The following is a 27962-nucleotide window of genomic DNA, read 5'->3' as shown; positions in this document are numbered from 1 at the left end:
GCATGAGACTCCTTGAGAAATCCTATTTCTTGGGGTCCACTACTTCAGTGGTCTGTTAGGGAAGGTGCAAGTGTCTCTTTAGTGTGTTTCCATTCCTGCCAGGGTGGTTACACCAGGACCATGAGGATTCATATTTATGCTTGAGAGACTCCACCCTTAGCCCCACACAGGGCATACTGACTCCAACCACACTGTGTACCAGACTGCTTCCTTGTCAAGGAAGGCAGCCAGAGAGAGGGAGCTCACTCACTTTCACTCTGTCTTTGTCTCTGTCTCTGTCTCTCTCTCCTCTCCCCACTCACAGAGCTCTTGTAGTCATCAGGCCCAGCATCTTAAGGTGGCAAGCTTTTCAAGAGCCCAGAAAAACCTGTTTTAACAACAGCCCCCTCGCCCTTCTCAGGGGCGTATTAGCTCAAGTTGACAGCATCTGCTGTGTTCTGGGCTCTTTCTTGGTGTTACCAGGGGAAATGGGGTTCCTTCTTTTGGATTCTTAGTCTCCTTAATAAGATCATTTAAAAACAAATGGAAACAAATTGAGTAGAATTGTATTAGAACTTGGGAGTAAAACAAGCAGACTGAAAATCTCCTTAGCTGCCGTGGGGGAGGTGGGGTGGGGTGGGGTGGGGAGGATAAAAGGGAGAAAGCCAAGCCTTTGACAGTGGAGGTGGGCGCTTGCACGGGCAGAGGTGGAAGGCTTCCAAGAAAGAGTGAGAAAGCCCAGAGTGCCAGAGAACCGGGCTTCGGCTTAGGGCCAGTATCTGAAAGGGAAATAAAGAAAAGAGGAAAAAATATGCTTAGTGGCCAGTGCAGATCGGGGTTCTTAATGTCCCAGGTAGAGGATTGCACCAGAGACATGTGATGTGCTTAGAAACAGACACTGGTTATTAAGGAAAGAAAAACAGTCCTAAAGAATGGGAGTGGGCGAGTGAGCTAAGCAAAAAGCCTTGGGGAGTGAGGCTCCGGACTCTTTATGGGACTTTTACAGGACACCTGCCTCTCCAAATTGTAGTTCTGGGGGCTTTTCTGGCACATGCTCTGTTGTATGAAGCTCCAGGTGGGAAGCGTTTCTGGGCCAACTGGCTTCTTTCACAAATTAATCTTGATGTTCTGGCCTTCAGTCCCTGTCCTTCCCTCAGCTTCTGGGAATGGGTTGCTCATGAATCACACCTGAGTTCCCTTCAGAGCGCAGCCCTCCATAATAGAAGCAACCTCCAACAAAGGTAACAATGCCTTCCCAGGGGTAGCCTGTTTCTGCGATTCATCAATGCAGGACACGCATTTCCGCCCGTTTGCTTTAATCTGCAATAATTCTAGTGGGTCAGGCCAGAGTCAGAGCATTCCTGGGCAATAGCTAAGGAAGGACTCTAATGCAACTGTTTCTCTGCTCAACTACAGCCTCTGCCTGCTTCTATCACTATCACATCTTACAGATTTTTATTTTTTTGAAGTTCTGCCTGTCCTGGAACTCACTTTGTAGACCAAACTGGCCTCGAACCCTGGAATTCAGAGATTTGCCTACCTCTGCCTCCCTCCCGAGTGCTGAGATTAACAGCGTGCGCCACCACCGCCCAGCTCGTACAGACCTCCTACATCCCACACCAACCCACAATACCTTTCAGTTTTTGAGGAACTCAGAATATTATGGGGTTCTGGGTTTTTTGGTTTTTCCCCAACACTATAAAACTTTAATACTGGCTTGTCAGTTGTGAACACCTAAGCTCCTAGGCCTGGATCTTCGTTTCCCGCACACTGCACTGCAGGGTCACGCTCCGAGAACTGGGTCTGCAGAACACAGCGCAGACTAAAGAATGACTATTGGGATGAACGGGAGGATGAGGCCGATCAGACTGGGTCTCCGGTTACGTTGGTAGGCGGGATCTGGAATCCACTCTGGAGCCGCAGCTCAGGGGCGTGGCCCTGAGTCCCCGCCCCGAGACACGACAAGAGGCGGGGCCCACGCACGCCGCTGCCCTCGCGATGCAGCTGCCCGCGGTCCGGCTAGTGTGGCTCGGGCGGGTTGGCTACTCCGAGCTGCTGGCACTGCAGGAGCACTGGCTGCGGCGGCTGCAGGCTGACCCTCGCCCGGGGACCCCATCGGGGACCGAGGCGGGCGCGCTCTTGCTCTGCGAGCCAGCGGGGCCCGTGTACACGGGCGGGCTACGCGGCGGCCTGACGCCCGAGGAGACTACGCGGCTGAGGGCCTTGGGCGCCGAGGTGCGCGCCACGGGCCGCGGCGGTCTGGCCACTTTCCACGGCCCCGGCCAGCTGCTCTGCCACCCGGTGCTTGACCTGCGGCGCCTAGGCCTGCGCCTGCGCACCCACGTGGCGGCGCTGGAGGCGTGCGCCGTGCGCCTGTGCGAGCTCCGGGGCCTTCGGGGAGCTCGCGCGCGGCCGCCACCCTACACCGGTGTCTGGCTGGGCGAGCGCAAGATTTGCGCGATCGGTGAGCGCGCCAGGGCGGAACCGGGGCGGAGCCGGGGCAGGGCCAACCCCCGGGAACTCTGGGCTCGAAATGTCCCTGACCTGCCTTACGGTTATTTTAATATGCCCAGACAGAAGAGTCCTCTAGTTCCGCACTCATGGATGGAGAAACACCAGGCTTTGATGAATTGCCAGGTTACTTCCTGTGACTCACAACGGGAGGACAGGATGCCAAATGTCAAACTTCCAAAGCAACGTAATCCCTGTATTAAAGGAATCTCGAAAATAATAAGAACCGGCTGATGTGTAACCACAGTCCCCAACCCCGTAGACTTAGCCCCCTGACCCAGTCTGTCTGTGTTCAGTCCAGGCTCCCAGTCCAGGCCCACTTACCTTTCAGCACTAGTGGGATCCCGAGGCCCCAAGGGAGGGAAGTATAGCTATTCTAAGACATTTGGCTTGCTTTGCAGGAGTCCGCTGTGGAAGGCACATCACATCCCACGGCCTGGCTCTGAACTGTTCTACAGACCTCACTTGGTTTGAGCACATTGTGCCCTGTGGACTGGTTGGGACAGGAGTCACTTCCCTGAGTGAGGCACTCCAGAGACTCGTCACTGTGGATGAAGTAATGCCATCTTTCCTTGTGGCCTTCCAGGAGACTTTCAAGTGCACATTAATCTCTGAGGACAGCCCCAGATGAAGGGTCCATATTCACCTTAGCGGGGGGGATGATGGTCCTGCGACGGAAGGCTCCTAGTCTGACTTGAGTCCCCCAGAACCCGATTCTAGAACTACTCTGTGATTTACTGACCATGACCGAGGACAGATCTGAGCACTGAGCTGTTACTTCCTGTATCTCTCCACCTACCTCAGGAATCGATATGAAAAGTCACATGCCACATAAAGCATCCCTGTGACTATTGACACGTTTCTCGGCTTGGAGACACTCCAGTGTTACTGTCTTTTCTTAATTACTTGCTACTTAGTGCTGTGCCTAACAGCGATTTTGACCTGTAGGTCTTTGGAGTTCTGTGGGAATCAAATCTCGGTGGCCCAGGTGAAAGTGATTCAGTAAAGTTATTTCATTCTCAAAAGACCCGAGTCTGTCTTCAATAAAGGGGTAAGCCTCTTCAAAAAATAAAATGAGATTTTTGCCTTTTTGAGTTGAATCCCTCAGGCTTGATAATTTGCCTGTTTTTGCTTGGGGTCAACAGAGATGGGATAGAGGCTATTCAAAAGACAGGGGTTAATTCCTCCTTGCACACGAATGCCACAGAGAAAAGATTTTCCTACACGGGATCCCTGGGTCTGTAAGAATGTCAGCTCATTGCTAAGTAATGAAACAGAAACTGTGATTCAAGACAACCAGGACCACAGTACCTCATGCTTTGTGGATCAGGAGTTTGGAAGAAATGTACCTAGGTGGGTTGGAGTCTTACCAGAGCTTGCAATCAAAGGTGTCGGTTGTCATTGGAAGGCTTAACCGGTGCTGGAGTTCAGTTTCCAAGATGGGTGGCTCCGTGATGCTGGCTTGGTTGCTGACAGAGGCCTCCATTCCTTACCATGTGGACTCTGCAGCAGAAGTGATGGTAGAAGGCGGCAAACTGGGAGCGCCGTGTCTTTTGTGACCTAGCTGTGGAGTCCCACGGTCCTTTCCGTACTCTCCCAAATGGGCCTTATTTGGGGTGGGAGGGACATCCCATTACATCCCATTAGTAACCATCTTGGAGACTGGTCCTTATAACTTGTGAAAAGTAGACAGAGCCTTGATGGAGACCCTGGTGCCACAGTTGGTGCTGTGGAGGTTATTTCTTCTATTTCCTCTCACTAGGCTTCAGTGCTGTTCACTAGAAATGCAGTAAGAGTTGCGCTGTAGTTGGACATTTTTTTGTTTGTTTGTTTTTTTGTTTTTTGTTTTTAAGATTTATTTATTAATTATGTATACAGTGCTCTGTCTGCGTGTATCCCTGCAGGCCAGAAGGGGGCACCAGATCTCATGATAGATGGTTGTGAGCCACCATGTGGTTGCTGGGAATTGAACTCAGGACCTTTGGAAGAGCAGCCAGTGTTCTTAACCTCTGAGCCATCTCCCCAGCCCTGTTTTTGTTTTTTGAGACAGGGTTTCTCTGTGTAACTTTGGAGCCTTTCCTGGAACTCACTCTGTAGACCAGGCTGGCCTCAAACTCACAGAGATCCTCCTGCCTCGGCCTCCCAAGTGCTGGGATTAAAGGCGTGTGCCACCACCACCCAGCTTTAAAAGGTTTTTTTTTTTTTAAAAGGTGGTTAGTTTTAATACATTTGCCTCAGTTCATTAAAGAAATCTCTATGTAACATTAATATTTTATAGTTATACTGTCATCAAAAATTTGGTGCATGCTTTGTACTTTTAAGGAGCCTCATCTGACTAACCACATTCTGTAGGTGCTCATCGGTCACATGGGGATAGCCTTAAAACTGACTTTTTAAAAAAATTTGATACATGCTCTTATGTAGTCCAGCTGGTCTTGAACTACTGATTCACCTGTCTCTACCTCCTAATTATGGAGATTATAAGTATGTGCCTGAAGCCATTACTGCCTCCCTTTGCTCGATTTTTGACAATGGTCTCATAGCCCAGGCTGACCTTCCACCTGACTTAGCAATCTCACTATTAGTTACTGTATTGGTAACTTTTCTATTGCTGTGATAAAGTACCACAACCAAACGCAATGAATAGAGGAGTTTATTTGGGCTTATGGTTCCAGAGGGGTGAGAGTCCATCATGGTAGGAAGCACGGCAGCAAGCAGCAGCCTGACAGCGGGACAAGAAGCTGAGAGCTCCCATCTCAACCACAGACAGGAAACAGAGCTCTCGCTGGAAATGGCTTAAGGCTTTGATCTCAAAGCCTGTCCCCAGAGACAGACTTCTTGCCTCATGGCCCACCTTCTAAATCTCCCCAAATATGTTCACCAGCTGGGGACTAAGTGTGCTTAAATACTGGAGCCTATGGGTGACTTTTCTGATTCAAATCACCCCATGTATGTGTGCAAAATAAATGAAATTAGTTTGCTGTAGAGCTGCTCACTCCCATGCTCACATCAGCACTATTCACACTATTCACACGGAAACGAGGGCAACCAAAGTGACCATCAGCTGATGAATAGATGAAGTAGATGGAATACTGTTCAGTCTTATAAAAGGAAAGGACCCTGTTATTTGAATGAACCTGGAGGCCATTTGTAGTGGGTAGCCATTCCATCTTTGATCTGGAAGTTCCAACCCCCATTGAGACTTCGGCAACTTAATAATTTCACCAATAACCATCCATGAGTGAAACAAATCAGATTCAGAAAATCAAATGCTGTGTGATCTGGCTTATATTTGTGTCTTAGCTAGGTTTCTATTGCGGTAATGAAACACCATGACCAAGGCCACTTGTAGAAGTAAGGGTTTATTTTGGGCTTGTGTTCCAGAGGAGTAGGAGTCCATCACTGTTATGGCGGGGCTGTTGCATCGAGCACCAGACATGGCAGCAGGAACAGCTGAGAGCTCAGATCTGGAACTGAAAACAGGAAGCAGAGGGAGCCACCCGAAGTGGCACAAGTCTTAAAGCTCTCAAAACCCGCCTCAGTGACAAACTTCCTCCAACAGGGCCATACCTCCTAAGCCTGCCCAAACAGCCACAAACTGGGAACAAAGTTTTCAAATGCCCGAGAATACAGGAGATGTCTCATTCAAACCACATGACGTGGAATCTTAAAAAGTCGATCTCATAGAGGTTGAGACTGAAATAATGGTTACCAGAGGCAAGGGACGATGGCGGAGGGGAGAGTGAGGTCAGTCTCCAGGTGCAGGAAGAGTAGGTTCTAGTGCTCTGTTTTTACATGGTTGAGTGATTACAGTTAATGTAGTGTATATTCCAAAATTGCTAGGAGAGGATTTTCACCACAGAGAAATAATATTTAAGGTAATTAATGTTTTTCACCCTAATCTGATCAGTATACAGTGTATATATACGTGAAAGTATCACATAAAGAAGTACAATTATTTTAGTCAAATACAAAGTTTATTATTTATATATATATATATATATATATATATATATATATATCATATGACATGTAAATAAATAAACTTAAGAAAATAAGAGGACCATGATTTACTTATCCCTGGTCCCTAGCTCAGAGCCTGGTACAGAATAGATTTCAGGAAGCATATGATAGTTATTAATACTCACCCATAGTTTTTGGCTCCCTGCCCTCTGGACACAGGATAGGAATGTACTTCCTGGCACCCTCAAGTTGGGCAGAGCCAGGTGATTTGTTCTAATAAGTGAGTTATGAATAGGGGTGGCATCTCACTTCTCAGCTGGAGCACTGAGTAGCTGGTACCAGACTTCAAGGTTCTTTCCGTATTGAACAGGAACCAGTGACATTAAAGAGGATGGCTGCTTCCTGGGGGGCTGCCGCAAGCAGAACCTCATCCGATGCTGAGCACAGACATCCCACCTAAGTGGGGAGGCTGTCACTTAGCACAGCATAGACTCATCTGTCCAACTACCGTGATACGTTTATGTTACTCGGGGCACTTGTATCCGCAAGTGTAGGAACCTACTGTAACATAAACACAAAACAGAACATCGGGACGCAGTGGCCTACACATTTAATTGCAGCACTCAGGGGGCAGAGGACTCTCTGTGAGTCCAAGGCCAGCCTAGTCTATATAGCTAGTTCCAGGCCAACCAGGGCTTTGTAGTGAGACCCTGTCTCAAAACAAAAACAAAACAGTGAGAAGTTCCTGGAAAAGGTTCTGGAATCTTAACGGTCTAAGAGTGGTGCAGCAGGGAAATGCAAGACTAGTCAGAGCAGGACATGAAGCCTTTGTGAATGAGAACTCCTGGAAAGAAGCCATGTCTGCAAAGGCCAAATAACTGATTAAATTTCAATGATATATAGAGGTTGGAATGTTGCAGGTCCAGACCCTGCTGACAGTTTGTCTGGAGTTAGCTTTAGGCCCCTAAAGAGACATTCCTTGCCCATCTCTGTGTTGGACATAACAACCTGTGACTTGCAGATAAAGCCAGACACAACGTCCTGACAAACAGGTAGTAACCTCACAAAACCCCATTCTCCCCCGACCAACCGAAAGGATAAGAATAGCACAGATAGCATCCGGGCCCTATAGCTGCGTCACGGCAGCATGGTGTGACCTAGCTCTCTGGTTTTATTGATTAGTGGCTTTCTTTGTTCTGTTACCATAAAAATTTCATGAAACTACTTGCATGTTGGAACACGGAATTCAAGGTGACCTAAATCTATGTTCCCATGGTCATGGTCACTCATATTTGGCTCCAGAATAAACCCTCTCTTCTCCTCCTTGAGGAAAGAGCACTGACACCCTTGGGGAACCCAGGTAGCCTTCTCTCTGCTGTCGTTTGCCGTGTGCTTCAGTCCAGCTTCCTCTCGTTCCCGTCCACATCACAGGACTATGTGAATGCTGGGTTGGGGTGAAGTGTTGAGCAGGTCAGTGGGTGCCAGGTTCTAGAGATACTGACGTGACGGAAGGCAGCGGATGAGAACCGAGTTTGGAGAGGAAAAGGCTAAGTTAAGGTGGTGGTTGTGCCTGTTTTGTTTTGATTTTTTTTCGTGGAAAAAGGTTTATTGTGGCTCACAGTTCAAAGGTACAAACCAACGTGATGGGTTAGTCAAGGTAGCAGAAGTGTAACACAGCTGTCCACATCCCATCCACAATCAGGAAGCAGAAAATGATGAAGGCATGCTGCTTGCTGCTCAACTGTTTATCTAGTGGGTAGATATATGATATCAACTCTCGATAAGACTGACTGATTGCATTCTTTCTATACGAATTAAGAATTAATTTTGTGATTAGAAACACTTACTGAACATGGTCTATGGCAATATTTTTCCAGTGTTATTTGATCCTTACAATAACCCTGTAATTTTCAGTTCAGTTAATGCAAACCTAGGATATTTTGGTAGAAAAATCATGAGTTAATTGAACTACTCAACCACTAGATCACACCTGTGGAGACTTATGATGGTTAGTGCTAATTGTCAAATAGACAGGATCTAGGAGAATTTGGGAGAACGTGCTGAACTGGAGTTGGAATATCGGCCATAGGTGGTACTGGGACCCTGGACTTAACCAAGTTAAGTTGTCAATGGATCAAGTTTGAGACAGTCATGAGAGATGAACATGGAGAAAGCTCAGAGACAGCGGGATGTATGGATCTGACGCATGGGTGTGGTGAGTGATAGTTTAGGTCTGTGAGCCCCAGGAGAGAGAAGAAGGCACATACATGGGGCACAGGCTGAGGAGGAGTAGGCCAAGGAGACTGACAAGCAGGTGGTCCGGAAATGGTACAGGGTGTAGAAGGAGGTAATGCTTCTTTCATTTGCCCAGCAGCCTGTCAAGATACGACTATTTTATGGGTGGGAAATAAAGGTAGGATGAGGCTGGAGAGATGGCTCAGCAGTTAAGAGCACATGCTGCTCTTGTAGAGAACCTAGGTTCAGTTCCCAACACCCATAAGTGGTTCACAGCCATCTGTAACTCCAGTTCAGGGGACCCAACACCCTCTTCTGAGCTCCTTGGGCACCACACGAATGGGCACTTGCACATACATGCAGGCAAAACACTTAGACACATAAAATAAAACAAGTAGCTCTTCTGAAAATGCCTCAGAGAGGCTAAGTGATTTGAATGAGATCATACAGTTGGTCGGGACAGAAGGCTGGTCTCTGAAGGGAATGGGGCTAGCATCCTGAAGGACAGAGCTCCAACAGCAGGTGGGCAGAGCCAGGGAGGATAGGGAGCAGAACACTAGAATTTAGCTGAGGTTGGCCCTGTGGCATCGTGCCAGGCCACCGGGGCAGATTCCTGGACTCTCCTTCCTGCCAGGACACATCTCACCTCCGGTTTCCCACTGGGGACCTTCCTCCAGGAAGGAAGCTGAGCAAGAGGAAGAAGATATGTAGCACCCTGGATTCCCCCTGGAGAAGGCCCCCTCTTGTTTGTGCAGAAGCTTTTCCTCACACGTAAACAGATTGTCCGGGGTCTGGTGGGTCAGTGCTGAGGGTACGGACGTGCCTGGCTGCAGCTAATGGTCTAGGATCTTGTTCCTTCAGTGAGGATGACCAGGAAACCAGACAGAACCAGCTCTGGGAGCATGACCAGGTGTATCGTGCTCCATACAAAAAGCCTCTCTTAAACCAAGTTTAATATCAGTTGTCCATGTTGTTATATGGTCTTCACAACTACATATATTTCTGTGTGTTTGTTTTGTTGTTTTTTTGAGAAGCTCTCACTACACAGCCTAGGCTGGTCTTAAACTCAGTGCAATTCTCTTGCCCTAGGCCCCCAACTATTGGGATTGTGAGTGTGTACAACCACATTTTGCATCTGATTATGTTTTTGAATGATTTAATTTTGTTTTACTAAAACCTTTTTATTAGTTTTTTGTTTGTCCAAGTTTGCTATGTAGCTGCAGATGAACTTGAACTCCTGACCCTCCTGCTTTTACCTCCCAAGTGCTTGGATTATAGGAGTCTGCCACCAGGCCTGGACTTCATCAGCTTTTTAACAATGCATGTGCACAGAATAAAAATTTAAATAATGCATGTACACCGAATACAAATTTAAGGATACAGCATGTTGAAATGTAGGTATTGTTTCAGTCCCTCACCCCTGTAACCTTAGCTCCCTTCCCTGGAAGCTTACAGGACAGTATGTCTTGCTTATATATTTTAGAGTATTTGTGCACATGTAAATATATGTATTTATGTGTGTATGTATGTGTAAATGAATGCTTGTGTGTTTGTGCACACCCTTTCTCATACAGAAACACATCATGTGCTAGTCCTCTTGGCTGTCACTTCAGATCAGTACATGAAGAACAGTTTGCTCTTTTGAAGGACCATTTAGTATTCCATTGAGTGATTTTCTGTGCCATTGTTTATTTAGCTAGTTCCTAGCGGAGACATTAAGGTCATTGCTAACCTTTTGCTTTTAAGAACAAGGCTGTGAGCCGGGCGATGGTGGCGCACACCTTTAATCCCAGCACTCGGGAGGCAGAGGCAGGTGGATCTCTGTGAGTTCAAGGCCAGCCTGGTCTACAAAGTGAGTTCCAGGAAAGACGCAAAACTACAGAGAAACCCTGTCTCGAAAAACCAAAAAAAAAAAGAACAAGGCTGTGGGGCTGGGGGATCACTCAGTTGGTAGATTGCTTGCCTGGAGTTGAAGCTCTGTGCTCATTACCCACCCCTGAGGGAAACCAGGTGTGGTGGGGCGTGCTTCTAATCCTGGCAGTGAAGAGGTGGAGGCAGGAGAATCAGAAGTTCAATATTATCCTCCAATACTTAGCAAGTTCAAGGCCATCCTGGGCTACATGAGACCCTGTCTCAAAAGAACAACAAAGAGCACTAGACCAAGACCATAGTGCTTAGAATTTCAAATTCCCAGAACTGTGAACTTCTCTATAGGAGAGACTGATTCTGGTGGCTGGTTTGTTTATTTGAGCTGTCTTATGATGAAGCTCTGCCTGCCTCGGCCCCCTGAATGCTGAGGTTAAAGGTGTGTGTCACCACACCACTGTCTTCTGTTTTGTTTTATAGCCGTATTGCTAGCACAGAGGAGGAAGTGCCGGTTAATAGCTTTCATGATGAGCCTTCACATTTGTGCTTTGGCTGAGAGACATCAGGATTGAGTCTGTGAAATGGGCTTCTGGGCCTTACTCACATTCCTCCAGATGCAAGCACTTCCTCCTGAGCGGTCCTTTGACCTGTCTGTTAGCGCCATGATGGAGTCTAGGGCCTTATGTGTGTGGTAAGCAAGCACTCTACCACAAAGCCCAATCCCAGCACCCCTTTCACCTCTCATTTTGTCTCCTTCTTTTTGAGACAGGGTCTCATGTAGCCCAGGCCCAGACCTTGAATTGATCCTCTTGCCTTCATATCCCAGGAGCTGGATTACAGGCCAACACAATTATGCCTAGCCCCCCACCCCCCGCCTCTTTTAAAACATACATACATTTATTTATTTATTTATTTATTTATTTATTTATTTATTTATTTATTTATTTATTTATTCATTCATTCATTCATTCATTCATTTATTTATTTATTTATTTATTTATTTATTTATGTATTTGTGTATTTGTGTATTTGTGTATTTGTGTATTTATTTATTTATTTATTTGTTTGTTTGTTTGTTTGTTTATTTATTTATTTATTTATTTATTTATTTATTTATTTATTTGGCTTCTCACTCAGTTGCCCATGCTGGCTTTCAACTCATTTTATAGCTCAAGCTGGCTTTGAACTTGGATTTTCTGACTTTAGTCTTCTGAGTGACTAGGATTAAGGGCTTATACCACCAGGCCGACTCATTGTTGCATTGGTCTGATTGTTAGACAGTTAGTCTTCAGAGCTGGAGAGATGACTTAGCAGTTAAGAGCAATTACTGCTCTTTCCAAAGACCCAGGTTTGGTTCCCAGCACCCACATAATGGCTCAAGACTACCTGTAACTCTAGTTCCAGGGGATCTGATGTCCTCTTCTGGCTCTGAGGGCTCCTGCATGTATGTGGTGCACATGTACTCATGCAGGTTTCCACACATATACATACATTTATATTATTACTATTGTTGTTGTTGTTGTTGCTTTTTTGGAGACAGAGTCTCATTATGTAGCCTTGGCTGGGATGGAGCTTGTTATGTAGACCAGGCTGGCCTCTAACTCATAAAATTGGTCTACCTCTGCCTCCAGAGTGCTGGGATTAAAGTTGTGAACCACCATGCCCAGCCAAACACATAAATTTAAAAAGTAATCTTTAAAAAAAAGAAAGTCATTTTTTTAATCTAAACTGAAACATTGTCATAACTGGGCCCTCCTGCAACGTCTTCTCAGAGGCCTTCCCTGAGCAACCCTCATGCCTCCTGGTGGCCCTGACCACACTGTGTCATGGTTCCTTATCTGTGTGTCCAACACCATCCAGGCTGTGAGCTCTGCTGCTGGCATGGGAGCTGTGCACCCGTGGCTTCCCCATCCCTAGCCCAGGGCTTGTGCAGAGGAGATGCCCAGAAATGGTCAGCAAGTGGATTGATTCTCAGACGGGTTCTCTCCAAGCAAAACACTCCCGACGCTTCTGTTTTCGTATATAAGATGGTTTCTAGACCCCATGACACCCTCAGTAGGCTTCCATTGGCCAACGTGTCCTCCATCTGTGCTGCCTACAATTGACAATAAGAAAGGCGGATCAGCCTCTCCTGCACTACTCTGAGGGTACAGCGACGGGTCAGTTCCAGTCCTTTCTAGGAGTCACAGCTTTGTAGCAGAGACACACCTGTAGACAAAATGAGCAGCCAAGTGTTAAGTGGACGGCAAGCAGTGTGAAGAGAAACTGCCGGAACACGGAGTGATAAATCTAAAAAGTGGGTGAGACAGCCTCGAGGTGAGACTGGATGGATTAGAATCCTGTGTCGTGAAGTAGAAACCAACACTCTGCCCAAAACAGCACCAATCCAAGAGAAATGTTTTAAGTGACCTGTGCTGCAATCTCAGCATCAGGAGGCAGGGGCAGGAGCATTGCTACAAGTTTGCTGGTCTACAAAGTGAGTTCTGGCCCAGCCAGGGTTAAATAGTGAGACTATGTTGGAACACACCTTTAATATCAGCACTCAGGAAGCAGAGGCAGGTGGATCTCTGTGAGTTCAGGGCCAGCCTGATCTACATAGCGAATTGAGACCCTGTCTCAAAAGAGAGAGAGAGAAGAAATAAGGATAGGAAGGAAGGGAAGAAGGAAGGAAGGAAGGAAGGAAGGAAGGAAGGAAGGAAGGAAGGAAGGGAGGAGAGAGAAAGGAAAACAGTGAGATTGTCTTAAATAAAAAAAAAACGTAGTCGCCGGGCGGTGGTGGCGCACGCCTTTAATCCCAGCACTCGGGAGGCAGAGCCAGGCGGATGGATCTCTGTGAGTTCGAGGCCAGCCTGGGCTACCAAGTGAGTTCCAGGAAAAGGCACAAAGCTACACAGAGAAACCCTGTCTCGAAAAACCAAAAAAAAAAAAAAAAAAAAAAAAAAAAAAAAAAAAAAAAAAAAAACAACGTAGTCTGGGCTAGATGTCAGGCATAATTATCAGGGTCTCAAATAATGGCATCAGGACTAGCTCTTCCTTCCACTCTTAGCCCAGCTTACCTTGGAACTGGCTTCACTCTGTCCTGCTAAGGGTACACCTTCTATAACCTAATATTTGAGCCTCCACTTTCCCAATGCATCTCTTCATGTATGACCCATTTGTGATCAGGTCCTTGTCTGAAAGCCTTTTTCTGGGAGACCCAAATTCACTTCTGACACATCCATCAAGTAGGAAAACCTCAGTTAGGACCGCTGTTTTGGTTTTTAGTGGCCTTCGTGTGGGTTTACAAATATAAAAAACTCCAAGGCATTGCCCCTCCTTCCAGAAGCGGCTGGTCTGGTGGGGGAAACCTATAACAATGCCTCCATAATCATGCTGGCTAATTTTATGTCAATTTGACTTAAGCTAGAGTCATCTGAGAGGAGGGAGCCTCAGTTGAAAAAATGTCTCCATAAGATGGACTGTAGGCCAGCCTGTAAGACATTTTCTTAATTAGTGATTGGTGGCAGGAGGGCCCAGCCACTGTGGGTGATGCCAAACCTGGGCTGGTGGTCCTGGGTTCTCTAAGAAAGCTGACTGAGCAAGCCAAGAGGAGCAAACCAGTAAGCAGCACCCCTCCATGGCCTCTGCATCAGCTCCTGCCTCCAGGTTCCTGCCCTGCTTGAGTTCCTGTCCTGACTTCCTTCAGTGATGAACAGTGGTGTGGACAGATAAGCCGAATAAACTCTTCCCTTCTCAAGCTGCTTTCCTCACGGTGTTTCATCACAGCAACAATCCTAAGACAACAGCCTTTGGGGTGCTTTGCCAGCAGTGCCTTCATTTGCCTCTCAGGACCAAGATTCCTGTTGGGCAGGAAATGATCCTGAGGCTTAAAGTACTGGGCCCAGGGCCCAGAGCCGATGATGTCCTCAGCTGGCTTTCCCTCCACTGCACCCAAGTCTTCACTGGTGGCTTCCAGACTCGGAAGAATTAGGAGATTCTGCCTTTCTATGTTCAGATGTGCTTCAGAAAGACAGCCACATCTGTTACTTGTCTTCCAGATATCTGATGACTCTTGAGGTGGATGATCTGAAGCACCTAAAAAAACCAAACAGTGCACTTATGACCCCGGGGCTCCCACATCGCCACCCGCAGACTGGAGACCGCCCCAGCCAGGGCATATTTTCCATCAGTTTGGAGGCTTGAGAAGTCAGGGCGATTCTTCCCACATCAAATGGCACTGTCCCTAAGAACAGGGATTTTAATCAGAGCGATAGTGCGAGGAAAGGGAGAATAGATGGGAATGGAGCCTAGAGAGACAGAGAGGGACATCTAATTTAATGCAGGAGACCTTTCTGAGAGGAAGCGTGTCCAGGAGGAGAGAGCAGCACAGGCAAAGGCCTGGAGGGGTGGAGAGTACATGGGTGCTCTTGAAACAGAAGGTTGCTGTCCTCTACTTTCTGGGGTGATTCACACCCTCCCCCGACATGCCTTAGTTCTCTTACTCCTCCCTACTGCATCCCCTTCCCCCCAGATCCCGGGCTGGAAGGGAACTGGAGAGCAGCCACTTAGGCTGTTGTCACTGCCCAAGCTAGATCCTTCTGCATGTCCCTCCGTGTGCCAACATCCTCTGCCCAGCACAGGCCTCGTTGCTCTGGAGTTTGCATCTGGGTTGAGCCAACAGGAGGTGGTGGTAGATCGATGGCAGGAGGAAAGAGAGAAAATGGTATTTATTCCAGCATGGTTGGTTGTAGCTCCAGACTGGATGCTCTCCCCACCACTGTCCTTCACCAGATTCTTGGAATTCGCCATCCCTTCCACCTTCCAGTCTCCAGCTGGTTCCCCTTCCTGCCACAGCTGGCCAGGTGTACTGCCCTCCTCCTTGTTGATTTCCTAAGCCCTCATCATACTTTCTTCAAACTGCCCAGTGTCAGCTGTCACTGTTTTCTGCTGGGACCCCCCCTCCCTTATGTAACACATGGCCCTAATCCATAGTCAGAGAATGGACAGAGCCCTATGGCATGCTGGGTAAATGTCAAGAGTTGTTGATTTTCATTAACTGTTCACCCTTTCCCAGCCCAAAACATCAGAGCACAGGATATCCAAGATACCTTGTACACAGAATTTTAAAAGCCCGAAGGTTATTGACCCTGTTTTTGGAAGAGGAAATGGAGTCACACATGTTGCCTAACCTCTACCCATAGGTTCCGCCTCTAGTTGGTTGGAGTCACAGATTGCAGCTATTCAAGAAAAAAATATTCAGGGGAAAATAAAAAAAGGCCTTTGTCCTGATTTTTTTCTTTTGTATTTTCATTTTTTTTTTTTGAGACAAGGTATCATGTATTCCAGTCTTACCTCAAATTTGCTATATAGGCAAGAATGACCTTGAACTTCTGGTTCTCCTGCCCCTAGCTTTCCAGTGCTGGGATGATAGGTATGTACTGCCATGCCCAGTTTATGTGATGCTGAGGATGAACTTGGAGCTTTGTGTATGCTATAAAAGTATTTTGACAATTGAGCTACATCCCGTTTGGCCCAACAATACACCAACTCTTTTTTGTCATATTCCCTAAATAATACAGTACAAAGACTCTTTACATAACATTTAAATTGTGTTATATGTTGTAAATTATCTAGAGATGATTTAACGTATATAGGAGGATGTGCACAGACTATAAAAATGCTGGAGAGATGGCTCAGTGGTTAAGAGCACTGACTGCTCTTCCAGAGGTCCTGAGTTCAATTCCCAGCAACCACATGGTGGCTCACAACCATCTGTAATGAGATCTGGTGCCCTCTTCTGGCCTGCAGTCATACACGCTGTATACATAATAAATAAATAAATCTAAAAAAAAAAAAAAAAAAAAAAAAAAATGCTACACCATCTTAATAACTTGAGAATTCTTGGTTTGCAGTGTTCACAGGGCTCCTGGAACAGTCTTTCACAGACACTGGGGGCTGGCTGTAGTTAGAGGCAGGTCCACAGGTTAACTCAAGCCTGGACTCAGGAGGAATGGGTAACTTGGTGTAATCACTAAATGTGATTCATTCTCCATTTCCCCTGGCCAAGCACCAGGCTTCTAAACAGTTGACAGGTCCCATCCATGATCACCCTACCTCTCCAGCCTTGTCTCCCACCTCCTAGCCACTCTGGGAACACTATGGTAAAAACACATATCTGGATTTTGCTCTGAGAGCTCATGGTCTAATGGGAAGGCAGACCCCAAATCAGCACATAGATCTACGGAAAGGTGGATGGAGGCCCATGAACAAAGGGATGTGGATGGGTAATGGCGCCTTTACTGAGAGACAGAGACTGGGGGCAGCTGGAGTTCTGGAGCATGTGTCACTTAGGGATGAGTGAGTTGTTAGACCTGGGGTCTGATGCAAGAGGATTTAGCCTAAAGGTTGAAAAGCACCCTGCTGTTCCTCCTGGCTTTCTCCAATTCTATCTTTTCTTGGAGAGTTTTCCTTGAGAACACAATGCCAAGCGATTTCCACAGCCATAACCATCATTCATTCATTCATTCATTCATTTGCTCAACAGATTCATCTTTCCATCTACCCTGTGCTAGATTTGGTTCTGAGAATGACTTGGTACCCTCCAAGAGCTCTGTTCCAGGGTTGGAGTCAACAAATAAAGCAGATAATCATAACCCAGAATGGAAGGTGCTGGGCTAAAGGGAAGTACTGTAGAAGCACCAAAATGGGCCTCAGAAGCAGACAGACTTAATACCAGTAACAGAGAAGGCTCTGTTTCGAGATGGCCAAGGGAGTGGACAACCATAAGGGGGGTTAGAGTATCCTGGGACTTGAAACACTTGGGCATCATTGCCACCCTTAGACCTGATGGGAAAGAGAGTCAGGGAGAGTCAGTCGGAAGATGGCGCCTCAGCTGAGGATGTAGCCAGAACACTAGCAACAGATTAGAAAATAAATGCAGGATGGCCAGAGAGATGGCTCAGCAGGTAGGGTCACTCATCACCAAATCTGCCAACCTGAGTTCAGTGCCCAGAACCCACGTGATCGACGGTGCTATTGACAAGCAGAATAGAGAAGGGTATTAGGGATTATGAGAAGGAAGGGATTTGAATTTGGAAAGAGGGTGGTTAAGGAAGGACATCACAGGAGGGTGGCATTCAAGCTAAGGCTTGAAGGTGGTATATCTCTAGGTGAGTCTTTCCTTCATCCTAAGGTTAGCTCATCCTAGCCTCAATCTCTACTCTCTCTCCCGGTCTTAATGGAAGACCTTGCACCTGTGGATGGAGGAGCTTCTCTCTCACAGGCTCCTCAGGGACAGAAACTGTTGACTCCTGCCCTTTCTCATCTAACGAACAATGCCTTTACTGCACACGTCCAGAATGCCAAGCTCTGTGTACCTTGGGCGCATGAGCCTCACAGGAAACCTGCACAGCACAGTCAGGGGACGTGCGGCAGCTCAAGCCATGTTCCAACAGCTGCTTTCTCTAAAGGAAAGATCAGGCTTTCATGTTTCCAGTGGGTGCAAAACCAAAGGGCAGAGGGAGGCCGCTTGAGATGTGAAGATATCCTGACAATCGGAGGCAAAGAGCTTCCTCCCTGCCATTAGTGAAGCTGGACAGCCCCAGGTCAAACTGGAAACAAAAGAGGATTCACTAGGTGAGGGGACCGACGGGAGAGCTGGGAGTGCTTCCAACTTAGTTCTACGGCTGATGATTCTAGAACTCTAAGACGGTCTGAATCAGACTCTCTGATTCTAAAATGTTATTGAAACAGAAGATGATCTGTGTCCTCAGAGCATTAGCAATCGAATTAACTGCCCAGCCCTCAGTAACTGTAGCAAACGGTCCTATCTGAATACAGGCTCTTCCCAAACTAGGGGAGGGAGGGAAGAGGACCTTGACGGAACCAAGGCTGCTTACCCAAGGATAGTCTTTTAAATTTTTTTTCAGATTTATTGATTTTTATTTTAGGTCTATGATTTTTGCCCACCTGTATGCCTGTATACCATATATGTACCTGGTACCAGAGCAGGTCAGAAGAGGGCATTAGAGCCTCTAAAACTAAATTGGGGTTACAGGTGGTTGTGAGATATTGTGTGAGTGCTGGAAACCTAACAGGGTCCCCTGCAAGAACAGCAGATGTTCTTAGCTGTTGAACCATGTTTCCACCCCTGTGGGTTTTGGTGTGTGTGTGTGTGTGTGTGTGTGTGTGTGTGTGTGTGTGTGTGTACCTGAGTGTTTTACCTGCATGTATGTCTGTGCACCCTTGTATGCCTGGTGCTCTCAAGGCAAGTCTTTTTGTTGTTGTTGTTGTTGTTGTTTTAGTTTGGTTTGGTTTGGTTTTTCGAGACAGGGTTTTTCTGTGTAGCTTTGGAGCCTGTCCTGGAACTCACTCTGTAGCCCAGGCTGGCCTCGAACTCACAGAGATCCGCCTGCCTCTGCCTCCCGAGTGCTGGGATTAAAGGCGTGTGCCACCACCACCTGGCTCTCAAGGCAAGTCTTAAGCACCACTGGGAGTCTTGTTTTTAAAAATGCTGATTTCTGGGCCCCACTCCAGACCTTCTGAATCAGAGCCTCTGTGAGGAACCTGCAGTCTACTTTACTGAAACAAGCACCCCTTGTTTTGTAGACTGGGAACTAAGAGTGGGAACCTAGGTGGCCAGGATAACTTCTCTGACAGGTGGTCTCCAGCATAGGGAGAAATGGCTGGATAGAAGCAACACGGCAATGACGTGTTTTGAAGGAGGTTAGAAATTATGCACAAGATGCCTACCACAGGGCAGGTCTTTTTGTTCTCCCTAAGCACTTCTTAGATAATCATATCCTTAAGTTCTGCAATTGAGATTGTGTGCCTCAGATCTACTGCAGTAGATCTGAATGTGTTGATTGTGTGACCCTCCGCTGGTAAAGAGAGCTTGAGTAAAGTGGTCCCTAAGTCCCTGAGAGGCTGGTCCCTGTTTCTGTCATTTTCCCGATGGTGGCCTCCTGGCCCTCCGTTTCTCACCTTCCCTTGGCTTCTTCTCTTTTACGTAGCCTGTAATATCATCAGAAACGATTTGAAGGAGGACCGAGTGGCTGGAGCACGAGTGATCTGGGGCAGACACCAGTTAAGGTGTAGCTGGACGCAAGTTGATCAGGAATGTGAGGGACCACGGAGGGAGGAGGCACCTGCTGGAGTGAAGTGGATTCTGAGTCTCAGGTCTGACACTAACTTGCTTGGTGAGTATAGACAAGTCACCTCCCCAATTTGGGCATCTGCAAACTGGAAAACAGGGTTTGTGTTAGAATCAGATTTTTTTTTTTTTCCTGGCTATTCCGGTTTTAGTATTTTGGATTCTGGGAGCACGTTTGACCCTACCACAAGCCAGTGAAGAACGCGTGTAAGAATGGTGGTACCCACTGTGAGGAAGCCAAGGCCCCAGTAGGGAGCTGCTCAGTGCCACACAGCCACACGGGTGCCACGCCCAACTCCATCAACCCCCAGCGCTTGGTCTGGGTTTCTGGAGAACAGCTTTTTGCTGGGTTGGCTGAGACATAGCGACACAAACGAGAAAAATTCGGTCTCAGGTCCAGGAAGCGGGCGGTTCCCCACAACCGGGTGAGGCCAAGGAGCTGGGCGGAGGCACCCGAAGCTAGCCAGCGCTGAAACTGGTGTGCTAGGGCAGGGCGGGGCCGGAGGAGGGGACACACTGGGAAGGGTAAAGGGAACCAAGAGCCAGTAGGAGTGCAGAGCAGGGAGGGCAGGGAGCGCTGCTGGGCATCATTGCCGCGCTCACCGGAGACAAAGCCCAGAGGCAGGTAAGGCGCACCCACAGGGTTTGAAAAGTGCAGGGGGTTGCATCTCCCTGGCGGGGTCCAGGATGTGTTTTCCTTGACAGGCAGGACCCGATTTGGGATGCTGCTAAAATACTGAGTAGATTCTCCCCAGGGAGAAGAGCGGGTATCCCCAAGGCAGCACGAGGGAGTCGAGAGCGTAGCTGCGCATGGACATCGTGGGAGGCTCGCACACGTCCTGCCAGGACTCCCTCAAGGCAGCCAGAGCTCCTCCCCGCCTACAGATAGGCAAGAGAACAGCACAGGTCTGCAGGGGGACATTCGCGGAAATACCGTTCCAGGAGTCAGTCTGGCTCGACCCAAGCTGCGGGCTCTGCAGAACTGCCATGCCCACTCTACTCCACTGTGACTAGCCCTCTGCGACCAGTTCTAGGAAAGCCGGGGACTCCCAAAGCATCTTGTGTGGCTAGTAGCAGGTCTAGGTCGGAAGGCGGACGTCTTGGGTTCTAGTTTTCAGGTAGTGTAAACCTGTGCCGACCAACCACGGCTCGGTGACTTGCGCTTTCTTCTCTTAGGTCACACCTGTAGAATGGGTCTCCTCCTCCAGCTGCCCCACATAAACCACATTAGGGCACGGGAGTATTTGAGAGGTCTCTTAGTCAGCGTGGGAGAGCCCAGGGAGCGATTCCTCCTAATTCCTGCCTCCTACTCCTCATTCATTTTCATGTGAGGAAACTGAGGCCCTTATCTAGCTAGGGTCACAGCAGGGGCCAAACTGAATGGGAGCCAGTGTCTCTTCACCCCTAGCCCCAGGACTCTATTTCACTTAAAGATATGGAATAAACTCCTTCTCTCTGGCACTCAGCCACTTTGTCCATTCCAAAAGAGGGGTGCTATGCTGGAGGCATTAAAAACTGCCTTTCAAGTCTTGACTCCCTCAGATGAAAATCAACAAGTCACTTTCTTCACTTCTCCCTGCTCAGGGCGCATTTCTATCTGTAATGCCGCTGTGCTTGAAGCACCTTCTAAGAGGGAGGCCAGACAAGACCAAGGACCTCCAGTCTACACATGGCTACACATACTAGCCCAAGAGGGGGCAGAAACCCAGATCTTCTCCATCTCATACTACAGAATGACACTTCTAATGGCAAGGGTTCGTGGGAAATGTGAAGGAGGCCAACATTTCTGAGATTCACAAAGAGTAGTAAGAAACCCCCGGTGTCTGTGGAGGGTTGGAGGGCCACAACAGGGGGTGGCACGTGGTGACCGTTCTTGGTAATGACGGGTGAACAGAGACGTGGAGACAGCTAGGGGAACAATGTGAGCAGGCTTCCCAGTAACGTTCTCTTACGTTTGCTGTTTCTAAGACACTTTCCCATCTATTGTCTCTTCCAGTTCTCACAAGGTAAGCGGGGCATGGTAATTGCCTCCATCTTACAGATGTGGTTCTGAGAAAATAAACGCAGTATTCAAGGTCACACAGCCAGACACAAGCCGGGACTGAGATCATGAAAGGCTCCCTTGAAAGGCAAGATCACAGGCTAGGCTGAGATTGGGCTGTGTGTGTGTGCAGTTTGTGGGTGTGGGTGGCCACACCTTAAGTAGGTACACAGGGAAGAGCATTGCAAAACCATTTATTGGTGTTTGGGGGCCAAGAATGTTTGCCCTTTGGATAAATGGGTTTGGAACAGATGCAGGAAGTGTCTGGGCTTCCAAAGGAGGCTCACAATTGCCCTTCCCTGCCCCATGCCACCTGATCAAGGAACCCCCCCCCTTTCCCTAAGGCAGCCTGTCCTGATCTAACTTGGAGTTGTTCCTCTTTGTTTTTCTCTTAAAGCATTGAAAGCTGTTTCCATGAATCTGTTGGGGAAAGAGTTAAGGGTGGGGGGCTCTCTTATGGAAGAGGTTTGATTCACTCATTCTCTTAGTCTTCAGTGCTTGCTGTGTAAACAGGCCTGGAGAATAAAGAAATGCATGAGGTCCAGGTCCCTGCCCTGAAACCTCCAAGCATATGCATATGGGCCCACTGGCGTACTCACCCACAATGGCTGAACAGCAGGATTTTCTAATGAGGCTGTTTTCAAAGCACTCTGGTAACAAACGAGAGAAACTAACTAGTTGCTGCCTCGGGAGGGGAGAGGAGCCTTGGGAAAGGATGAATGAAGAGTTTGCTGAGCAGAGGGCAAGTGCAAAGGAATTCCTGCTTAAGAAAACAGCACAAGCAAAGGCAAGAAAAACGCACGGAAGTGCAAGCAGTGTCTGTCGGCTGAATTCACGGCCTGCAGCTCTCTGTCATGAGCACAGACTCTGGGAGAGCCATGGGGAGATGGAGCCAGGGGCAGGGTCAATTCCACAGGATTTCGACAACCGTTAGTTCTTTTCAGCTTGCTCAACAGCCGTTCAGCTAGCCCATTGCCTATTTCAAGCAAAGGCCTCTCTACGGCTGGAACTCTGCCTCTTCCATCCTGGAAGCTTGATAATCAATGACTCTCCAGGAGCTGGAAGCCAGAGGCAGGTCCTAGGGAACCAGGCTACCCCTTTACAGCTCTCCGCTTCTCCTTACCCCAACAGTATGCCCAGTACCTGGCACCTTATCCCCACCCAAACCCAGCACCTAAGAGTATGGACTATGGCCTCTTTGTTCCCCAGTCAGAACTCCAAATGTCCCAAGAGTCTCTGACTGGAGGGTCTGATGGATGCGAGGCTGCTTGCCTCTCCACTCCACTCAGCGAATTTCAGCCTGCCCTTCACTTGCCTTACTCCCATGTCCCACACTATCTGTCTCTTCCCCTGGCCAGACCACCCGTGCGGGTGAGGTCCTAGGAGGAAAAGGGGACACGTCAACCCGTTGTCCCTCAGTTTACCTAGGCTGGAATGTCAGGTGTAAGTCAATCCAGAGACTCAGGAATATCTTTACCTGCTAGGAAGACTACGGCCCTCTCCATCTCGGGCTTTGAAGGCCTCTAGAAGGCTCCCAAAGTCTGCCTCCACTAGCCAAGCCAATCTCGCAAGATCTCACAACATGACTCTGTGATTCATACTGTCACAGGATGTTTGAGCTGACCATGACCCCTTCATTTTACAGATGCAGATAGAAGTTGAGATAAAAAAAAAAAAAAAAAGGAAATCACATGCCCGAAGTCACACAAGTAGCAGCTGGACCGAGACAGCTGCCTGGGCTTCCATTTCCTTTACTGTAAAATGAGGACAGTTAGCCTTCATGAACTCTGAAGGTCCTTCCAGCTCCTGAACTACACAAACCACCGCCACCACCTGTGGCATTTACAGCTATGCCTTACAGAATGCTCTTTAATTTTCACAACAAAGCCGTGCTATAGAGAGTTCATTCTGGGACATGTTCGTTTTAATTATTTTATGGCATTTATTGGGAGTGTGTGCGTATGTGGAGGTCAGAGGGCAGCTTTCAGGAGTTGGTTAGTTCTCTCTTTCCACCATATAGATTCCAGGATCAAACTCAGGCCATCCGGGTTAGCAGCAGGTACCTTTACTCACTGAATCATCACGGTGGCCCTCTGGGGGCACATCTGTATGCTGTCTGTCCAAATGGATTTGATTAGTAACGATCCTTCTATTTCTAGGGAACTGCAGACTGCCATTTCCCCACTCAGCTCACTCTCTTGGGTTCTGAAAGGCTTCTCCTAAGGTGCCAGCACCCTGGGGAAGGAGAAGGTTTTGAGGTTGTGCCATTGGCTGGGCCACAAGTTAAACTGAGGCTTCCCACAAAGTCAGCCAGTTAAGATGTTAGGAACCTGGGACTGGGAGACAGCAATCAGATGTCCCTTGGCCAGCGCATAGTTCCTGTAGCTACAACTCTAGGCTGGCCTGGGCCAGCTGTTCCAGGAAGGGGAGAGGAATAGGGGTGGGGTCAGAACCCACAGAAAGATGATTGCATAACCTTTAGAAACTGACCTTGGGCGATCCACCCTTGGTTCTGAGGTTTGTGTGTCTGGTTCCTTTCTCTTCCTCCTCTTCTGCTTCCTCCCCAATTTCTAGTTCTTGGCTTTCCTGTCAACACCAAGACTCTGGCTGTATCCACATCCCTGGAGAGGCCAAGGAACTGAGGAGCCGTGGGACACCCACCAGGAGATTCTCAAAGATGTCTGGGAGCCAGCAGAGTTCCTGTACTGTTTGGTGAGTTCTCCAGATCTGTGATGCCTTCCCTTGTGCCCCATTGTTCAAAACCCCTTTCCAAGGAAGGATACCCAAGAAAGCTGACCAGGAACAGGGAGATTTCACCTCTGCTGTATGGATGCTTCGGGTCTTAAAAACTGAGTGTATTTGCTTCTCAAAATGAAAAGCACATCCATCTTCTTCAATGCAGTAAAAGAGTGTTATAGTTATAGTTAAAAATACTTAATTCCAAATCTGCCCTCTTAACCACAGGAGTGCATAACTAAGTAGTATTGCCCATCTTTACATTGCCATGGCATAAATCTCTAGAACTCTGCATCCTGCAACAGAAACTTCACACTCGTTGTTCAACAACTCCCACTGATGATCTTTTTTTGATAGATAAGAAAGCCATCTCCATCACGGAAACTAACCTCCCTCAGCATGGGCTTGTCTAGATCCATGCTGTTTGTCTGTGTCTGTCTGTAAATTTGTCTGGGGCTTTTCCTCCTTAGACATTCATGTTAGTCATTCCCTCCCCCAAATCGGTCTCATGTGTCACATCTGTCCTGCTGCCACTTTGTCATGCCTTCTACCCTGCTCCAGAACTCAACACCTGTCCCCAAACATCTTAAGATCCTTATCACTGGCCTGCCTCAACTCTCACCCCTGCCAGGTCACAGAGCAGCTACATCATTATTTCAAAGCACAGAGCTGCACATTTTACCCTCTTAAAATGCAATGGTATCTTCAAAGCCAACTGTGGGAGCAAGTCCCAACACTCAGCATGGCACTCCAGTCCCCTGTGATTTAGTCCCATTGGTTTTTTTCTGTCCCACATCCTGTCTTCTCCTTCTGCCCATCTTACATTCCAGCCTCTTGAAGTGATCTTCCATTCTTCTAGACATTTTGTGTAATGTCTTATTGATGTTCATCTCTTTCCCGTCCTTGCCTTCTCTACCTCTTAGAACGATTCAAGGTCCCGTTCAAATCACTCCACCCCAGTGAACATTCTCTAAGCCCTGATGAGTGTTAATCACCTTAAGTAGCTCTTTACATAGCTCCTGGCTTGTCACCTGCATCATATTAGGCTGGCCTGGAGGGTGAGGACTGGGTTTGAGCTTTCTCAAGGCCCCGGCATAGACCCTAGTCCAAGAAAATAATGACTCATTGAGTCATTCATTTCACTATGGAGTTCCTGCTTGCCGCTGGCCCATGTGGAGGAAAATTCAGGTTTCTTGCCCCTTACATCTTAATTCAGGAAGTCTATATGTTCTTTTCCCTTCTTCATCCAGACAAGAGCACAGGATGGCAGAGAACCTCAAACGCATTTCATAGAATGTAGGCCAGTCGTGGATGGCAGTAGGGTGCTGCTATATTATTTAGATTCTGTTCCTCTAATTCTGCGTAGAGCTGTCCTGAGTATTTATCATGGCCAGAACTACCTTTTCTAGGGGAGAGACCTGGTAGGTAATAATCATGTTTGGTACATACAGGTAATAATAATGTTTGCTGACAGTTCTGCCTAGGTGAAAGAGAGCTTTGGAATCAGCCACTGAATTGTGGGTATTTGGCCTATTAAAGAGCCCTGAAAATAGACACTGTTTACTACTCCCTGGTCATGAATAAGCTACTTATTTGTTTGGGGCCTCAGTTTCCCTGTGCATAAAATGGAAGGAGTTAGATTAGATAACCTCTAAAGTTTTCGTAACCTAGTCAATTTATGCAATCCAAGAAAGAGAGAGTAATATGGCTTTTGATGGCCAGGGAGGGCTCTATCCCACACGCACTGTGGATGCTTTCGTGAGTGCTCATGTACAGCAGTGAGCGAAGCAGATGTAGCACTTCCTGTCACTGACCCTGAGGCCTAATGGAGAAGACAGAGAAGCAAAAAAGAGCGGAGAAGAGACATGGTATCGGGGCTCTAGCCTGGTCTGCAAAGTGGGGAAGCCGTTCAAGCTGCGGGTAACAGGCACCCCTTCCCTTTTTTTCTCACCATCAGATCGCATTCCAGTTCTTCCTGTACCTCAATTTCTGTTGCTATGGAGACTTCCAATGGGACTGAGACCTGGTACAAGAGCCTCCATGCTGTGCTGAAGGCTTTGAATGCTACCCTTCACAGTCACTTGCTCTGCCGGCCCGGGCCAGGGCCAGGACCTGGGCCAGACAACCAAACTGAAGAGCGTCGGGCTAGCCTTCCTGGCCGTGATGACAACTCCTACATGTATATTCTCTTTGTCATGTTCCTATTTGCTGTCACTGTGGGCAGTCTCATCCTGGGATACACGCGTTCACGCAAAGTGGACAAACGTAGTGACCCCTATCACGTGTACATCAAGAACCGCGTGTCTATGATCTGATGTGAGGTGCCTGAGGATGATGGAAGATTACGATGCCTGAAGATTGTCTTCTTGGGCCTCTAGAATTCAGCTCTGGACCCTACCAACCCTTAGTGTCTCTATCTATGTAAGAGCAACAAGAAATCGGTAAGAGAGATCGTCACTGGGACCAGAGAGGAGGGGCTGGTAGGCCTGGCCTTGTGGATAATACATTTTTTCCAGACAAAGATAGGCATTATAAACCAGGAGCCCATGAACAAATATAAAGAAGTATGGACTACCGGCAAGCAGGAAAAGAGGAAGGCGAAGGGAAATGGAGCAGAAGACGCTCTGGACACATGCTCTTTTAATGTATGATCTTCAAACATGAGAAACCTTGATAAAATCGAGTAACGCTACTTATTTGTGTTTATATTTCTTTCTTTTTGTTTTTTTTTTGTTTTGTTTTTTTTGTTTTTCGAGACAGGGTTTCTCTGTGTAGCTTTGCGCCTTTCCTGGCTCTCGCGCTGTAGACCAGGCTGGCCTCGAACTCACAGAGATCCGCCTGCCTCTGCCTCCCGAGTGTTGGGATTATTAAAGGCGTGTGCCACCACCGCCCGGCTGTGTTTATATTTCTTTAAACATACTTAACACATGTGGGTTTTGCCTCATCTGCCAACAAAGCAGAACAGGTGCCACGACTGGAATCCAGGAACTCTGGTCCTTTTGTCTAGGACTTCTTAATGACACATGGGGTAAGATCTGGGCCCAAAGAACTTGAGGTGGAGCTTAGTAGTACATGCCTGTAATCCTAGTGCTTAAGAGGCTGAGTGGGGAGGATCATTTGAGTTCAGGAGTTCAAGACTGGCCTGGACAAGCCCTGTTTTGGTAGGGAGCTTGGGGGGCAGGGAGGCAGTGAGAAATACGTTACTTTTACAAATATTACCAAAGACATGTCACTGTGTTAATGTATTGCTCAAGCACTTCCAGGATCTTTTTTTTTTTTTTTTGGTTTTTCAAGACAGGGTTTCTCTCTGTGTAGCTTTGCATCTTTCCTGGAACTCACTTGGTAGCCCAGGCTGGCCTCGAACTCACAGAGATCCGCCTGCCTCTGCCTCCCGAGTGCTGGGATTAAAGGCGTGTGCCACCATCGCCCGGCTCACTTCCAGGATCTTAAGACAGAAACTGTGCAAAGCGCAGGGTCCTGAGCATTATATTCGTTAGTGAC

The 27962-nt window shown here is 47.8% G+C and overlaps 2 protein-coding genes across 3 annotated transcripts; both read left to right on the top strand.

The window, feature by feature from the left end:
• The first annotated feature begins 1942 nt into the window (after nucleotides 1–1942).
• Nucleotides 1943–3590, top strand: Lipt2 (lipoyl(octanoyl) transferase 2). Its single transcript, XM_052712912.1, has 2 exons — nucleotides 1943–2443; nucleotides 2892–3590. The coding sequence occupies exons 1-2, from the start codon at nucleotides 1978–1980 to the stop codon at nucleotides 3119–3121; spliced, it is 696 nt and encodes a 231-aa protein (XP_052568872.1). The 5' UTR covers nucleotides 1943–1977; the 3' UTR covers nucleotides 3122–3590.
• Kcne3 (potassium voltage-gated channel subfamily E regulatory subunit 3) lies at nucleotides 3437–27322 on the top strand. Of its 2 annotated transcripts, XM_052712913.1 has the most exons (4): nucleotides 3437–3541; nucleotides 19545–19730; nucleotides 24300–24437; nucleotides 26419–27322. In XM_052712913.1, the coding sequence occupies exon 4, from the start codon at nucleotides 26459–26461 to the stop codon at nucleotides 26774–26776; it is 318 nt and encodes a 105-aa protein (XP_052568873.1). In that variant the 5' UTR covers nucleotides 3437–3541; nucleotides 19545–19730; nucleotides 24300–24437; nucleotides 26419–26458; the 3' UTR covers nucleotides 26777–27322. The 2 variants fall into 2 exon arrangements, with proteins under 2 accessions (XP_052568873.1, XP_052568874.1); XM_052712914.1 differs by lacking the exons at nucleotides 3437–3541; nucleotides 19545–19730 and adding an exon at nucleotides 19800–20309.
• Nucleotides 27323–27962: the final 640 nt, after the last annotated feature.

Source organism: Peromyscus californicus, unplaced genomic scaffold (assembly GCF_007827085.1).
Source record: "Peromyscus californicus insignis strain IS unplaced genomic scaffold, ASM782708v3 Scaffold_4__1_contigs__length_199733344, whole genome shotgun sequence".
Taxonomy (NCBI): Eukaryota; Metazoa; Chordata; class Mammalia; order Rodentia; family Cricetidae; genus Peromyscus; species Peromyscus californicus.
Note: the sequence above shows the minus strand (reverse complement) of the source record. Positions and strands in the feature narration are given on the sequence as shown.

Excerpts from the sequence above, each read along its gene's own strand:
- Lipt2 (XM_052712912.1), top strand. The coding sequence starts at position 1,978 with ATGCAGCTGCCCGCGGTCCGGCTAGTGTGGCTCGGGCGGGTTGGCTAC. Across the intron at positions 2,444-2,891 it reads GCGCAAGATTTGCGCGATCG|GAGTCCGCTGTGGAAGGCAC; the intron begins GTGAGCGCGCCA and ends CTTGCTTTGCAG.
- Kcne3 (XM_052712913.1), top strand. The coding sequence starts at position 26,459 with ATGGAGACTTCCAATGGGACTGAGACCTGGTACAAGAGCCTCCATGCT.